Source organism: Venustampulla echinocandica, assembly GCF_003357145.1.
Source record: "Venustampulla echinocandica strain BP 5553 chromosome Unknown scaffold_0, whole genome shotgun sequence".
Classification (NCBI taxonomy): domain Eukaryota; kingdom Fungi; phylum Ascomycota; class Leotiomycetes; order Helotiales; family Pleuroascaceae; genus Venustampulla; species Venustampulla echinocandica.
In genome coordinates this window covers 4,075,141-4,091,514 of record NW_022474205.1, presented here as the reverse complement: position 1 = coordinate 4,091,514, position 16,374 = coordinate 4,075,141, and the positions used below count along the sequence as shown (strand labels likewise).

Genomic DNA, 16,374 nt, shown 5'->3' with positions numbered 1-16,374 from the left:
TTCAACTGATTGATTCAGGTCTGGTCCCAGATCCCGACGGCGATTTAGGATCATTCACAGATTCATTGGCAGACCAGATACCCAGGCCTAATCCCATCTTCTCGTCCAAACTCCTGGGGTAGATAAGAGACCGAGGACCCAAGTTTTGTGAAGCTTTGGAACACACCCGACCTTCAGCCGTACCATGGGGAGGGTGATGTAGAGTGATATGAGATGAGCTGACTGCAAAGCTTGCACCATGGACGGCACGGTGGTCTTAGGGGATGATCCGCCCCCGCGACTCTTTGAGCGGCTGCAGCAGATTTCCGGCTACATATGGGATGAGTCAAGACTCTACCATACCAGCTATGACAACTGGTAAGGCCGCCCGAAAGGAAATCTATTCCTATTCCTTTACTGATATGGTCTTCGTGTAGGCAAGTCTTTGGTAGAAAAATAATCACCAACCAGCCGACTACGAAGCGTAAAACGAAGCGTCGATCGAGAGTTCCATCAGAGCGGAACTTGCAAGCACAGGGTCAGCTTGACGCGAGTGGATATAATTATAATAGACCTGCGAGTGAGAGCAGCAGCGAAAATAGTACATCTACACTTCGTGATGAGGCCGTGGAATCGGAACCGGAGCCGGAAGAGATTGAAGTTCTCGCGCGCATTTCTACCCACGCGCTACGGGAAGAACGAACATACCATATTTGCAAGAACCTGATAAAGTCGGCAGACCCGCACGGAAACCATATCGTCAAGCCAATAGACATAGCGAGGCTACCGGGACAGCAAGGGGACGTGGGGCCGGTGATTGTCTGTATATTCGAAAATCCAGGGCCCAACTACCTGACCCAAGTCATTGATTACGGCCTGGCTTGGTACCGGGGACGGAAGGTTGGAGATAGGCTTGAATCTTATCATGAAGATTTCATCCCGAGGGAGCAGGTCCCACTTGAAACATTTCTAGATTTCGCGATGTAAGGATGATTGGATCTCAAGTCATGATCTAAACCCTGCAGCCTTGCTTTACTAGTAGAAGAATTGCTAACTTTTCAACTATATAGTGGCACAGCCGAGTGTCTGGAAATTCTCCACCATAAACAGCGTATCGTACACGGGGAAATTCGAGGCGATGCTTTTCACATGAATGCGGAGACATCCAAAGTCAGGATAATCAATTTTGGCTCCGGATTGCGAACTTTTGAGCATGGACTCACCAGTACGGGCTGGTCTGCCCTTTCGCAAGAGCTCGGCGCCAAAACAAAGCTCTCTTACATGAGCCCTGAGCAGACAGGCCGCATGCCTGCAGAACCAGATAGCCGAACCGACATATACTCTCTCGGAATTCTATTCTGGACAATGCTCACGCAGGAGCCAGCCTTTGAGGGAGAAACGCCTATGGATATTATTCAAGGGGTGCTTGGCAGACGACTACCCACTGTGTCAAGTGTGAGATTCAATATTCCGGATGTCATTGGAAAAATTATTCAGAAGATGACGGCGAAGATTATCGGCGATCGATATCATTCTGCTAGCGGCTTGAGGCATGACCTTGTGGAGGTCCGAAGACTCCTAGAAGCCGGAGATTCGGAGACACTTCAGCATTGGCAAATCGCGACTAAGGATGTTTCCTCTTATTTTATCCTACCGACGGCAATGATAGGAAGAAGTGAAGAACACGCAGAGGTGGTGAAGGTTATTGATAAGGTTTCCAAGCGGCATATTATCAGCCAGAAGCAGGACATCCATACCATATCTTCTTCATCTCACATATCTGAATCGCGCCTTGGGGTTGCCGACGGAGGAGCACTTTTAGAAGTTACAAGCGAGGACAACACCAGCTCAACTGATGGGTTTTCGAACTCTATGGGGAAATCAAGTACCAACGGGGCCATCCCTGGGGAACTAAGAGCATATCATAATACCGGATCCAGTGCCGCCCGCTCCACAACGAACTCAGTGCAGAATTCCTGTAATATCCCAGAATCATCAAACCGCCAACCAGGCAGCGTGCTGAAACCATGGGAGAAGAACAGCTCCCTTAATGGCATCGCAGATAACATGAATTCAAAAGGCAGTAGCGTCACAAGAATAACCAGCCCAGACAGCATTGGAAATTTAGCCAGTCATCGAAATCCTCAGAAATTCCGCCCAAAAGGACGCTGCGAGGTTGTCAGTATCTCGGGGGCCGCTGGACTAGGTAAAAGCTGCCTAATACAATCTGTTCAGGTTGAGGCACGTCGAAGGGGCTACTTTGCAAGTTCAAAGTTTGACCGTGCCAAGAAAACCCCTTTTGGCCCAGTTCTCAAATTGTTGTCGAGTCTATTCAAGCAAGTCTTCTCTGAGAGCGACACGGATACACCTTTCCATCAGGTCCTAAAGCAGTATGCCAGGCCATCGTGGCCCATGCTGCATAAAGCTCTGGAGCTCCCGGAATTTTTGCTCGGGCCATGGTCGGGATCCGTGGTGTCTAATCACTCCAGTCCAACCCCTCAGGGATATAACAAGAGCCTACGGCCCAACATAGGACAATCTGATTCATCGGGGTCTAGTTCCCACGGCAGTTTATATAGCCTCCCTCGCGATTCGCAGAACTCCCAGGACTATCTTCGTGCTGGCACTGCAACAAAATCGATGCGTTTGATGAACACCGTTCTCGACGTGTTGAGAGTTTTCACACAACACAAATTTATCTGTTTCTGCTTGGATGATCTGCAATTCGCAGATGATGAGTCGCTCGATTTAATTACCCAAATTGTGGTTGCGCGAATGAAGATGGTGTTATTAATAACTTACCGACCTGATGAATTTCTTCCAGAAAGGATCAAGGGGATAATTGAACCTCCGAATACAGAGGGTACCAGTTTGCACGCCAAATCCCTATCCTTATTAGCCATGCTAACTCAGTATCCAGAATACATAAAAACCAACGGCATTGGTATCACCCGAGTAGTATTAAGACCACTCAGCGAGGATGATATTGTCACATTCGTTGCCGCCACCCTTTGTCGACCTAAGGAAGAAGTTGTTCCTTTAGCAGCAGTTATTCAATCTAAAACTGCCGGGAACCCGTTTTTCATGAGAGAAATGCTTGATACGTGTCACCGGAAACAATGTATATGGTACGACTATAAGCAGAGCTGCTGGTGCTTTAGCCTCGACAAGATCTTCAAGCAATTTCAAACGGAAAATTATCATGACACTCTCAACAGCGAGTTCATTACAAGCCGACTAAATGAGTTACCACCAGCCTCGAAGTCAATATTGGCATGGGCATCAATACTAGGGGCATCGTTTTCGTTCGAACTAATCCAGAGACTTATAAGTGGGGAATTCGATTATGACGACGCGGCCCGGACACCAGATGACTTCCAACCTTACTCTTTATCTCACTCACAGGAAGATGCAGTTGAGGGACTTCAAGCGGCCATCCAAGCCTACATTATCATTGCTACACAACAAGACGACCGGTTTCGGTTTGCACATGATCGTTACAGTCAAGCCGCACAATCTCTTGGAGAATGCAATGCACCAAAGATGCACTTCATCATCACTCAGACGCTTCTCAAATATTATTCTTCGGAACAGAGATCACGGGACGATACCGCTGCACACATATGCAAATGCCCGGATATTATCAACCAACGTGTTCTACACAGGCATGCTTTTAGGAAGTTACTTTTCGATTGTGCTCAAGCTACAGCAGAAAGTGGTGCCCGCCCTACAGCTGCAGCATACTATGCTAGTTGTTTTGCCCTTCTCCAACCGGATCCGTGGAGTGATGATATGCCCGATGTGTACTACGACGAAACCCTTCAGTTACACACCAGAGCTGCTGAATGCGACCTGTACCTAGGCCGGTACAGTGAAGCAAAACGTCTCCTGGCCATTGTATTTGCCAATGCTAGGACGCCCGTCGATAAAGCTCCAGCTTGGGTTTTGCAATCCAGGATCCTTACCCAAGAGGGAGATTTACCAGCTGCCTTTCAAGCTTTGAAGCAATGCCTCGCCGCGCTGAATATAGACGTGGATGATAAACCTACTTTCGAGAAATGCGATCGAGAATTTGAGCGGCTCTCGCTGAAGATTCAATCTATTGACCCGGAAACTCTCCTATCCCGGCCTGTAATGAACGACCCAAATCTGGCTGCTGTTGGTGCAGTCCTTGTCGAGACAATCAGTGCAGCCTTCTGGACGAATAGATTGGTATTTTTTCAGATGTCGCTAGTCATGGTCAATACCCAGTTCACTTGCGGGTTTTTCCCCCAAGCCGGTATGGGCTTCTTGCATCTTGCAACGATAGCAATAAGCCGATTTAATATGATCGGTTTTGCGACTGAGATGGGTAAGCTCTCGCTAGAAATGATGGAAAGATGTCGAGACCCCTATACCATGGGACGAGGCGGCACCATATACCCGCTCTTTGTGGGGCATATTCATCTCGATTTCCGGGCATCTTTGGCGCAATTGGAAGGCGCTCTGGAGTACTCCATACAAGCTGGTGATAGAATATCAACCATTCTCAACTTTGGGATTGTTTCCAATCTCAGGTTTTTCGCATCCGAGAACGTTATCGACCTAGAAAATTTCGTCCGATACGGCTGCGAGGAAGCGCAGAATTGGATTATGGACACCAGAGGCGGAACTATGGCTGTTGCAACTCGGCAGGTTTGTCGCGCCTTGCAAGGAAAGACCGCTATAGAAAGCCCTGATGAGGTTATGAGTGATGAAATGCATAACCCCGCAAATTACAAAACCTGGTTGAAGAGAGTTAGCAAGCCTCACGACCGGTCGCTACTTTTCTACGAGGGGATGGAAATGGTGCCCCTATTTTTGTATGGTCACTACGGCCGGGCTATCGACTTGGGGACCTCGTGTCTTCAAAATATTGACCTCGTCTGGTCTGCAAAAAACACCCGACATCTCATGTTGTTTCATGGACTATCCCTCTGCAGTTTAATGTGGAGTAAATTGCAGAACCCTCTTCATTTCTTGGGAGATGGGAAACCAAACCTCGTCTCAAGTTCAGTGGCCGATACTCCGCCGTCAAACGATGAGCTTCCTCAACAGACCGCTGAGGTAGTAAAACAAGTCAAGTACTTGAAGCAAAAAATTAGGGATTGGGAATCCATTAATGAAGTTACTTATCTAGCTTGGTCAAACCTGCTTGCTGCCCAGATCGCCGAGATGGAGGGAGATCATGGAAAGGCTTTAAGCAGTTACGAGGAGTGCTTAGATATTGCGGCAGCCAATGGATTTACCCTCGAAGAAGCACTTGGCAACCATCTGTATGGAGAGTTCTTTCTTCGAGCAGGATCTCGTCGGGCTGCGAAGGCATCCTTGCGGGAGGCGATTCAACTTTATCGACAACTTGGCGCCATAGGAGTCGTAAAACATATTGAGGATGAACATAATCTACTGTTGCTGGGCCCCACTCAAAACCTACGGGCAGTTGATGTTAGTTGCCAGACAGATTTTGCTGGGGATTCAGCACCTGTTCAATATCGAACCCTTGAAGGCGACGAGGATGACGAACGTCAGCAAACCTGTGCTGATGTCTCTGAGAGCAAGGGCGATAGGATTGGAGCATGGCAAGTATCGTCTCGTCCTGACGCTGGCTCAGGATTACCAGCCTTGGATATGTTGGACCTGACCTCGATTCTCGAGAGCTCTCAAGTTATCTCCAGCGTCTTACAGGTGGATCAGCTTTTGAAGACGATGTGCGAAATCATCCTGCAGAACTGTGGTGGCCTGGCATCCACGGCGGCTATAGTTGTGGAGGAAGATGACCCCACTCCCGGGTGGTGCATCGCAGCTAGTGGCGATCCTGAGGGAGGGGCTACAGCTCATATTCCTGGGATTCCTTTGAGCGAGACATCATTAGTGGCCGAAGGCGTTATTCTGTATTGCACACGCTTCCGAGAGACGGCGTTCTTGTCAGATATACTGCATGATGAACGTTTCAGCAATGTTACTGAAGCTTGGTCTGCCCGGAACCCAGGTGGCAAATCTGTGATCGCTCTTCCGATTGTTCATGGCAACAAGCCACTTCTGGGGGTTCTCTATCTCGAAGGAGAGCCAGGCGCGTTCACTGATCGAAACCTCACTGTTTTACAGCTGCTTGTAAACCAAATCGGAATCAGCTACTCCAACGCGCTGACATTAAAAGAAGTCAAGAAAGTCTCCGCCTTCAACACATCTATGATTGATATGCAGAAAAAGGCGTTGCTTAAGGCTCAAGAAGCTGAGACCAAGGCTAAGAATGCCGAAGCTGCTGCGCTCGCAAGTGTGAAGCTAGCGGAAGAGGCTGCCAAAGCGAAATCCATCTTCTTGGCTAACGTTTCCCATGAGCTTCGAACTCCACTGAATGGTGTTATTGGAAACTCAGAACTCCTTAGAGACTGCGTTTTGACTAAAGAGCAAGCTGAGATGGCGGATTCAATCCGTGTCTCGGCTGATCTGCTGCTCACTGTTATCAATGACATCCTTGACTTCTCTAAGATGGAAGCCGACAAGATGGAACTTTGCATCGAATCTTTCAAACCCGATGAAATGATCCGCGAGATTGTGCGGTCTGTCTCCTATAGCTACCGCGACAAGAAACGGCTGAAGAATATCGACATTCTGCAAGATATTAACCTTCCCGACTTGCTCATATATGGAGATCCAGTCCGCTTACACCAGGTTTTGGGGAATCTTTTGGGAAATAGTATGAAGTTTACGGAGACAGGATCCATTACAGTTGGTGCTCGGTGTGATGCCCAGACGGATGAAAATGCCACCTTGACTTTCTGGGTTAAAGACACCGGCATCGGTATCCCAGCTCAGAAACTATCAAAGCTATTCAAACCATTTAGTCAGGCGGATGCTAGCACAGCACGGAAGTATGGCGGAAGCGGTCTGGGTCTTAGTATTTGCAAGTCGCTCATTGAGTCCATGATGGGAGGAAGGATAAAACTCGAAAGCGCTGAGAATATGGGAACAACTGCATGGTTCACGGTTACTTTCGAAAAGGTGCGCTCAGGCTTTGCTGCGGATCGTGGAAGTGACCGGAATGGCATCGGTCTGCGACGCGAATCAGTACCAAGGCCTGTTGAGCCTCCGGCGGCAAATCCATCCACTGTTTATTCTGACTCCCGTCATGTTGCTCAAGAAGATTTGCAAATTTGCGTTGCGGAAGATAACCCGATCAATCAGAAGATTGCGATCCAATTCATGGAGAAGCTTGGCTACAAGCATATTGACGCCTATGACAATGGATTGGAGGCTGTGGAAGGTCTGAGGAAGATGGCCAAACAAGCTCGACCTTATCATATCGTCCTAATGGATGTTCAAATGCCAGTTCTTGATGGATATGAAGCAACAAAACTAATACGGCAAGACCCATTGGAAGCGGTTCGGAAGGTCTTGATTATTGCCATGACTGCTTCCGCTATTCAAGGAGATCGCGAGAAATGCTTGGAAGCTGGTATGAACGATTACCTTGCCAAGCCAGTGAGGATTGGGATACTACAGAAGAAATTGAATCAGTATCTCCAAAATGTCAGTTAAAGAAAAGCTTCCCTCGTGTGTTCAGAACATAATTAACACTATTTCTAGCCCCCATCTATGACACTCAACCTTCGGGAATCTTCTAGGAAGGTAATCGACAAAGCTCTACAGGGTGTTGATAGAATTACAAACATTGAAAACGACAAGTCTTCTGGAACATTAGCCTCCACATCACCAGACCGGTCATTACCCAACAATCCACAGACGGGCACTCTCAGTACCTCTTCCTCATCGGTCACAGTGCGACCCTTGAAGCGCAACCTCTCATCAAGGATGCAGAACTCAGCGGATGGAGATCAAAAGATTTCAATTTCATCATCCAATCACAATGCCGTAGGCAGTGCGTTTGAACTTGGCGCCCTTGAGCCTAATTCTGCCGAGCGGACATCAATTGCAAATGACGAGTCGCCCCCAGAATAATGTGCCATTGCGGACTAATGTCGAAGAAGAAGGGCAAATGTAGACGTCGAAAGTGGGGGGGTAGGGCAATTCCCCAGTCGATGGGACCCTAAAGAAGCAAAACCCGTCGTGCGAGATCAGCCAAGCAGTGGCAAATTCAACACCACCAATAGCGGCCCCAAGCTGGTCGGAATCTCACTTCAGCATACAATTCGCTGGACGATCTTGCAAAGAAAAAGTAAGCATAATGACACCGTCGCCCTTTAGAGCGGTGAAGGGAGCCGGTTTTGTTTTTTTACGGTTTTGGAAGTTGATGGAGAGTTGCGTTCCGCCTCTTAACAGATATGACATGTGTTATAGGAGTTTGTGAGTACGTGTCTTAGCTACATGGCATAGCTACATGGCATAGCACGGCATCGGGAGACGTACTTTTTGATTTACATATTTGTGCGATGTACGCTGAAATCTCATTGTTCATAGCATGGGCGTAGGGAGAACGGTTTCTAGCCCTTAGTTTGCTCGTATAAGTCTCCACTTGCTTTTAATGATTATGACGCATGGCAGCATGGGGTTTATACATATGGAACATTCGAAGCAAGGGGGGAAATACCAGATGGAGTAAAGGATATAATAAACTGCAACGACGGATTTTGTTAATATTAGGAATCGAATGCATTTTACGACGAGCTTTGTGACAAGTGACTCATACTAAACTATTTCAATTGTCAACGTATGTGGTAGTAAACCGGATACCGTTGAGAAATTGAAATAGTTATGAAAGGCCTGCTTGCGCGACCACCAACGCTAGGCATTCGGACTCTATACCATCTCAACAGTGATACGGCAAGGTGCCTTACAGATTTCTTAAGAGGTCCCTAGCGCTGTTGATTCGGGACCCGTTTGGTCATACCCGTAAAACCCACCGGAATAAATTCAATTAGAAACTTAAAGTGCTCAAAGTTGCAACTCGATACCCCTTGCCATTATTATTGTAGCATGCGAGAAGGGCTGGGAATGCGAAGGAGGACAAGGAGATAGAGCACAATGGAGGTTTAATGTTCAGGGTGAGCGCAACCCTTCCCCATAAGATACGCGGAGCAGGAACAGATTATTCGACACAATATTGGAATGGAATTTGGTTGGGATTGGAAGGAAACTAGTCAAGGAAGCTACTCTTGACAACAAAGAGAACCATATCAAGAACAAAACACCACCTAAGAACTAAGCAGCTCCATCACCCTAGGGCTTCCAGGTCTTATGTTCGAGAAGCCGTGCAGGACTTCGAATCTATAAAAGAGCTAGAGCTATAGCACCCGCTTAGTCATAAAAGGAGGATTTCAATTTGCGGTATTAAAGATGAGCTTATCCTCACCCACTACTTAGTGGATGGTCACCATTGTCGGTATTATTCATCACCTCGATGATTATACTGGTTTCCAACCGGTCGAGAACCAGTTCGTCAAGACGTCAGGTATTTCCGAGTATGTACGCTAGTATCCATCCCCTTGAATGAAAAGCAGTTTTGATCGCGCAAATCGACTTCCTAGCAGCCAACATGGATGAAGATCAATTAATATTCAATCCATTTTAACAATCTCGCTGATCAGGTCCTACAGACGCTGTTGGTTGGTCATTCTGAGCCTTGACGCAGGGGTATATAATCCCCTGCGCTTTGAATAGGGAGTATGACTTGCAGCATATTCAACATCTGAAACCGAGCTCAAATGCTGTACACCGTCCGGAGGTAGCCTGACGATGTTTTCGGCGACCTGGAATTCCAGTCTGGAGCTTTCTCGGACTGCATCGTAATTCCGCCATGCAAAACATCACGCATTCAGCCTGATTCCACTTGGGTCTGCAGCCTTACAGCAGGCTGCACCTCTGGTCCGTACCTGCATATCCACTATATTTGGACTTTATTGCACACGAGCCATGATGTGATCAGAAATGTTGCAAATGCCTGGCCGCGATCCGTACCTAACCCCGCCCTGGCCGCGCAGGTACCAGAACATGCCAACACCCATCGTCATAATATAAACAAATATAAGATACTGGAAACTAGGAAGTCGAGGGATTTTATCGTGGGTTGGTCACCAATTCGGCCAAAATCCAGTTCCGGTTTATTTGAAACAGCCTGTGCACCAATCGGGCAAATGTCCCCTTAGGATTTTGAACAATCTCAATCTCAAACCCGCGCAGGAGCTGTCGCCGTTCCTGGTATCTGGCCATGTACTCCTAGTAAATTGCGGTGCATTGCCTTTCCGAGACTGAGTACGTAGGTACAACGTACAGTACATATATGTACTTTACATGTACGTAGCACATGAACGGATACTCTGTCATGTGCAAAAGAGTCCTCCTGTATGCAGACTCGTGCGTGTGGCTGAAAAGCTGCAATATGTGGCGCCTGCAAGGCCGATTACATGCGTTCTCTGTTTCTACCTGCGACAGCGTGTCGCCGAGGGCGATCCGGAGGAGAGTTCCGTCTTGTGGTAATCAGGCGTGGAAATCCACTTTCCTTTCTGGGCGATACATGTTTGTTTCTACTCCATATTCGGCAGCATTTGGTCCCATTCTAGGGCGCGAACTTTCCTTAGCTCTCCATCCCGCAGTCAGTTGCAATATCCGCATCTGCATCTGCATCAGCCCTTTTATGGCTCAAAATCCGGGTCCGGGCAAGTGGGATGCGTCTTGTCCTACCTGACAGAGTTGGTAAGTCCTCCGGGCTCCAGTCTCCCGCCACTGACACCCTGTGGCTTTGTCGAAGTCTTGATTCAGGAACCGGGAAGCATTGAACCCGGGATGCAGCTTCCCCTTCCAGAGACCCATTCCATATCCGGTAATATGGAAATATGGAAATACTTCGTGCTCCCTTAATGATGTACGTACTTGTACTGTGCGAAGTGTCCCGTACGTATACGCCGTACGTAGCATCGCATTGTCCCGGGCCCGCAGATGTTGAAGTTCCCAGCCACTTTCCCGGGAAAACATCGCAATTCAGAGAGATATCTCCCCTCGCCATGGTGTTCACATGGCGCATCTCAATCCTTTTCATTTCGACTCCTTAACCATCGCCGTCTCCGATAATTGCCCTACATTATCTACTAGGCTGCACGGGACACTAACCGATATCTCTTTCGGGGATAAGCCATGCCCGTGGCAGCGATTGCGCCTAGTTTGGGCAAACACAAAACACGGTCCGGCGAGTGGAGTATCTTATCTCTCGATCTAGCACAGTACAGTAGATCTACTTCTTACGGACGAGTATGGGTACCATGGTGGTCGTCATCAGCTCATACTGTATCATCACATCTCATCTCATCTCATCTTTTTTCCTGTCTAAACATGAAACACCGGGCCCGAAGGCCGTGCGTTCCAATAGCGCGGCTCTTAAGACCGGGGGATCAACGACTCTTTCTCCTTTGGGACGTCTTCAGGGGGCGTGTTTGATCGACGTTGTGGCGGTGGTGGTTGGCGCAAGCCCTTGGTAAGACAAACGTGTGTCCTTTGGTAAACTCCGTTTTGCGAACAGCGTGCCATCAAGGCCATGGTGGAGCAGGCCTCAGGGGCCGAGGAAGGGACAGCGATGCGTTATTATTATCCCAGCATGTCATGTGTAGGACAACCGCAACGGAGGCATATCATGATCCCATCTCTTCTCAAGGATTTGACTCTATAAATGTTTTTTTTTTGGTCTCGATAGGCCTTCCCGAGGTCGTGTTGCGATCCAAATCGTAGTTAATTTCTTGAGTTGGCTTATCTGGTCGCCATGGCGAAACATTTTTCATACCGTACATGCAGTACAGGAACAATGTATATGTAGTGAGAACCTTTTTCCGTCCCTTGCGTCCCAGATTTTCTTCCCGCCTCTGCTGTCCATTTCGTTCAAAAAGTTCGCACCGCTATCATCAATCATCTAGATATCTCTTTTCGTGCCGTACCGTTCCCTACCTTGCTAAACCGCACCCTGCCGACCGACCTTTTCCCTCGAAAACCACCATAAAAAGTATTTGCAAGAATTGTACCACCAGAATCCATGATCCAAGAGTGCCGCAGACAAATAAAGAGCCCATGAAGCTCCGCCCGAGATGGCCTCACGTAGGACAGGACATGCCTTCCCCCCCTTCTTCCTCCGCTCCCCCGACTTAATTCGATATGTGGTAGTCGTACAATAGGGCCTCGCCTGCCCATGACAGTAAAATACAAGTTGTACAAGCGCCTCTGTGGCGTCCTTTTGTTTTTGATGAAAAGCAATTTAAACCTGGACCTCCAGCGGCAAACGCGCATTAATGGGTATCATTTAATCATCGAAATAACGCATCCACCTTCATAACGCGTCCGTCCATAGCTGAACCTGATCCGAAAAGTTCGCTGTCGTTGTCGGCTTATTCATCTCGCGTACAGGGCAGGGCAGGGGCCATCTAGGACGCCAGGACTCTGTCTGAAACTCCTCTAATCTTGCCCATCATCTCGCTTGATAGCGTTTGGTCTTCCCGAATTTTCACTTTCCGACGTCGTGTGTCGTTCCTCGTGCCTCATCTCATGCGCCACCGCCGACTGCTGTTGCGACTGTGGCCGCGAGTCACTCTCTTCGAGCAGCGCAGAAACGGGATTCGAGCCTCCCGATCTTCGTCGTGGCCCCGCCTGCGACATGGTCTCGGGTCCCTGATCAGATATCTGGCGGGGTGATGTTAGACTTGGTAGGCTGAAGCTGCTCTCAGTATGGCGATGGCGGCTCGTAGGTCGGCCATAGGAATCGAGCCCTCGGCTTGACATATCGCTCCGCTGCCTTGAATGCCCACGACGTCGGCTTGGCGGCGTGTTGGAGACGGAGGAAGTCACCTGGGAGAATTGGGGTGAGGTGTATTGTGGTTGCGACGTAGGTGGCGGTGCTGGTTGTTGGGGTCCCGTCGCCTTCCGTTTCTTTGGGGATGAGGTGTTATCTGGCTTATCCATTAGTCGGCGTTCTGTTGATACAGAGAAACTATCGAGGCTTGCCTGAAGGAGTTGCCGGCTGATTGCCACCACTCGTTCCTGCCTGTGAGGTGGGCGGTTGCCAATGGTGAAAGTAGATAGATGGGGAAGTTTGCGACTCTTGCTGCTGGACGGACTGCGTTTGTTGCAATGGGTGGCTTGGCTGGCCAGGTAATATTTGCATGCCGGGTCCTGGCGGTGGTGGTTGGATGTGCAGTTCTCCCGTATTCAGCCTAGGAAGCTGAGACGTTGGGGACGGCCGCACAATCGTTGTCTGCGCTTGCGTGTTTTGTCGAGATCGTGACGCTGGTGATAATGGATAGCTCGGCAGAAAGCTCGCGGGTTGCTGAGATCCTGAAGGGCCTATTGGGGTGGAAGGCAAAGTCATTGGAACTGGATTTTGCTGCGTAGCAGGAGGCTGTCCGTGTCCTCGAGAGTTCCGCCGCTGGATCTGCTCGGGCGAAGTCTGCACTTGGGAAGGTAGAAGTTGCGGTTGCTGCGGAATTTGTTGCGGCTGCTGCTGAAGGTGGTGTGCCTGTGCCATGTAATGTTGTGCCCACTCCAAGCTGGCATTTGGAAGATTTCCGCCCCCCATCCCCGCAAACACCATTGGAATCATATAGGGCGGGATACCTCCCGCTAGCGACGTTCTCAACATGTCTTGCTCGATTTTTCTTTGTTCTAACCGCAGTGATTCCTGCCGCGTCTTCTCTTCTTCTTGCTTCCGCTTGTCTTCTTCGGCTTTTGCATGCAGCCAGTTCCTCATTGATTCTTCCGCGCCTTGCCATTGCTGTGGAGGACCAGGTAGTTGTCCCATGGGCTGAGGCAATTGAGTCTGGCTTAAGAGGGGTTGGCTTAATACTGGCTGGCTGATCGAGGAAGGCTGAGGTGGCAATGTCATGGCCGCCGGCGGAGGCAAGCCCCTATGGGGTGTCGACATCGACGGTCCTATCGACTTACTGACAGGTAGGTGGTGATGTTTGCTGGTGGAGGATATGGAAGGAAGGGATGACCCGGTCGAACCCACCACCGGAGAGAAGCAGGACGTGGACGGCGGTGTAGGCGGAGTATAGTCATGGAAAGACTTGTAGCCCTGATGTGCTGGCTGCTTTATCGTGAGCAACATATCTATGGGGGAATTTTTGAACCTAGAAAGAGAAACATGAAGTAGTGAAAGGTAGAAGTAACCTTGAAGTAAAATGTGGAGTGTCGGCGGTAGATGTAGGCGAATGGGTGGAAGGTCTTTTATGTCAGAGGAAAAGCACTCCAAATGCGGTTAACACTCCTCTCCAGTAGGTACCGTGCGTTATGATAGACTTCGTTGTATAGCTACCGAAAGCGTCTATGAAGATCCTCCGGGTGAAACCAGGTTTAGATATGGTGGTGCCGGTCCGTGGTCCTGGGGCGCTTGAACGATGCTAGCAAATCAAGAGGCCAGTACTGACGGCTCTGGAACGGGATGTCGAGTGGTGCTTTAACTGCATGGAAGATCTCTTCCCGGATGAGTGGTGTATCTGAAGAAATGGCAAAGGCTACCAAGCCGCGAGGTAGACGACCGAGATCGATAAGACTGTGATGAGACCAGAGGGGGGCATGTGGGCGCGGAAACGAGCCAGTCGGCGCCCAGCAGATCGTACAACTGGTACTATGGGCGGTTGGTGACTGGAGAGAATGGATCCCTTCCACTTGAGAGATTAATTGTATAATACGGAGGAGTAGCTGTGGAGAGGAACAGGGTACGGGTGGCAGATATTAGCAACAGCAGTCATCTAGGCATGTATCCATATACGGCATTTTCCCGAAAGGGTCCGTTGCAAGATACTCAGAGCGGAAGTCCAGAGTCGAGGGTAGAATCCTGCAATACCACGCACTTTCGAGAACAGTTCCACCGTTTAAAGCTGCTAGGCGGGGGGGTGTTTGTGAACCAAGTACCATCCAGAGTGCTGATGGACGGGGGTCCTCATATAAAACGATTAGAGATGGGGCGGATCCGAAATGTCAGTGGCAGTACTCCATAGTCCGTAATGAGACAGCTAATGCCTGATGGAGACCGCTGTGGAGTAAAGCCCGTGGGATACAGAAAGCGGGCAGTCCTCGAGTAGCGGGGCATGGGTGATGGGCAACTGGGTGATGGGCAACTGGGTTCAGGGGGGGTGGCTGGGTACTGTATTCTCGGTTCTGGGTTCTAGGGACTGGAGACTAGGGCTAACAGAGGGCTGAATGTCTGAAGCTTTTCGTTTGGGCTGGCACTGGTACAGTACTTCATACGGAGTATGGAGTACTTACTCCTTCCTGCTGCAACATAGTACGGGCACTTCTCGCACTGGCGGATCTGTTGTGTAAGCTTTGTAAAGAGAACTCTTGAATCTTGTCGTGCGTGGAGTCCGGCGCGTGTGGACATGGTTGTGCGGAGGTGACCGGCCGGTGAGCAGTTGGATTGGACTCTTGGAGGCTGTCCAACGGCCCTCGGAAGTTGGGACTCTGCATGTCCTGCGGTACTCCCGAACAGAGTCAGCAGCAAAATAGTGTACCGTTCCGAGGAAGCAGCATGGGAAGCTCAGTGTTTTGGAAGGCATCCTCTCCCGTATGAAGGATTCAGCCATATCATCACAGCATCAGGTCTCTCAGCGCCGGTGGGCCTACCTAGCTGTTCACTCCGGCCCTATGTGCGAAGCAATCGACAGTCTTCGGTGCTCTGACTGTGTCTCCCGGGCTGCCTGGCTCGGGGAGCACATCTGCTTTCACTTTCTCTCTGGCTGGCAACGTGTTCTGACGGGGCATAAATTGGCCTAGAATCGTTCCTGCGAGCGCCGGCACCAGTACTCCTCGGTACAGCCAGGTACTTCATACAGGTCCACAAACGGCCATGAATGACTCTGTCCAGGATCTGCCCCTCGGACTGTTCTGGGACTAGGCGGATCTGGTCATTGGAATCCTGCGGCTTCCAGGCTTTTGAAAGTTGAAACACCAGACGATCTCCAACCGCAGCGGCCATTGGCCCACGCTGGCTCCCCCGGTATCCCAATTAGAATCTAGCCGGCGAACCGAACCAGCAGGAGAAACACAAGCAAGCCACGTCTGGGCCGGCATCAAAGGAAGTGTGGCACTTTGTGGCTGATCAAAAAGTAAATTTCCTCGTGGGCCAAAGCCTAAAGGAAGGCGGGATACCCGTCGGCTGGTGGCATCCCCAACATCTCAAACAATCTCGCGCAGAAATAACCCCTCCCTGCAGGCCTGCAAATCACAAACCGGTCATCTTTGTTTACTGGAACAGGACCGTCTTGCGAGTGGCGCGAGGTAATAGAGGGGCTGAGAGGGGCTCGATGCAGTATCCGCAGGGAACAGTTGCATCGACGAAAAAGCGACGAAAGAACCAACTTCACGCAAGGGCTTGTGGGCGTGGCGTGTCCAGTTCGAGTCGAGTCCAGCAGCGATTCCAGCCTGCTTGCGCGCCGACGGACGACG

The 16,374-nt window shown here is 49.7% G+C and overlaps 3 protein-coding genes across 3 annotated transcripts; 1 reads left to right on the top strand and 2 right to left on the bottom strand.

Annotated features, from left to right (window-relative positions):
- Positions 1-238: 238 nt before the first annotated feature.
- On the top strand, positions 239-7,956 carry BP5553_01279 (ATPase of HSP90 chaperone topoisomerase II kinase; the record flags this gene model as incomplete). The annotated part of the gene is made up of 4 exons (XM_032009902.1): positions 239-357; positions 417-962; positions 1,050-7,527; positions 7,585-7,956. The coding sequence occupies 4 exons, from the start codon at positions 239-241 to the stop codon at positions 7,954-7,956; spliced, it is 7,515 nt and encodes a 2,504-aa protein (XP_031873956.1).
- Positions 7,957-12,387: 4,431 nt separating this feature from the next.
- Positions 12,388-12,891, bottom strand: BP5553_01278 (uncharacterized protein; the record flags this gene model as incomplete). Its single annotated transcript, XM_032009901.1, has 1 exon — positions 12,388-12,891. The coding sequence occupies one exon, from the start codon at positions 12,889-12,891 to the stop codon at positions 12,388-12,390; it is 504 nt and encodes a 167-aa protein (XP_031873955.1).
- A 28-nt stretch (positions 12,892-12,919) lies between these two features.
- BP5553_01277 (uncharacterized protein) lies at positions 12,920-13,849 on the bottom strand (the record flags this gene model as incomplete). Its single annotated transcript, XM_032009900.1, has 1 exon — positions 12,920-13,849. The coding sequence occupies one exon, from the start codon at positions 13,847-13,849 to the stop codon at positions 12,920-12,922; it is 930 nt and encodes a 309-aa protein (XP_031873954.1).
- Positions 13,850-16,374: the final 2,525 nt, after the last annotated feature.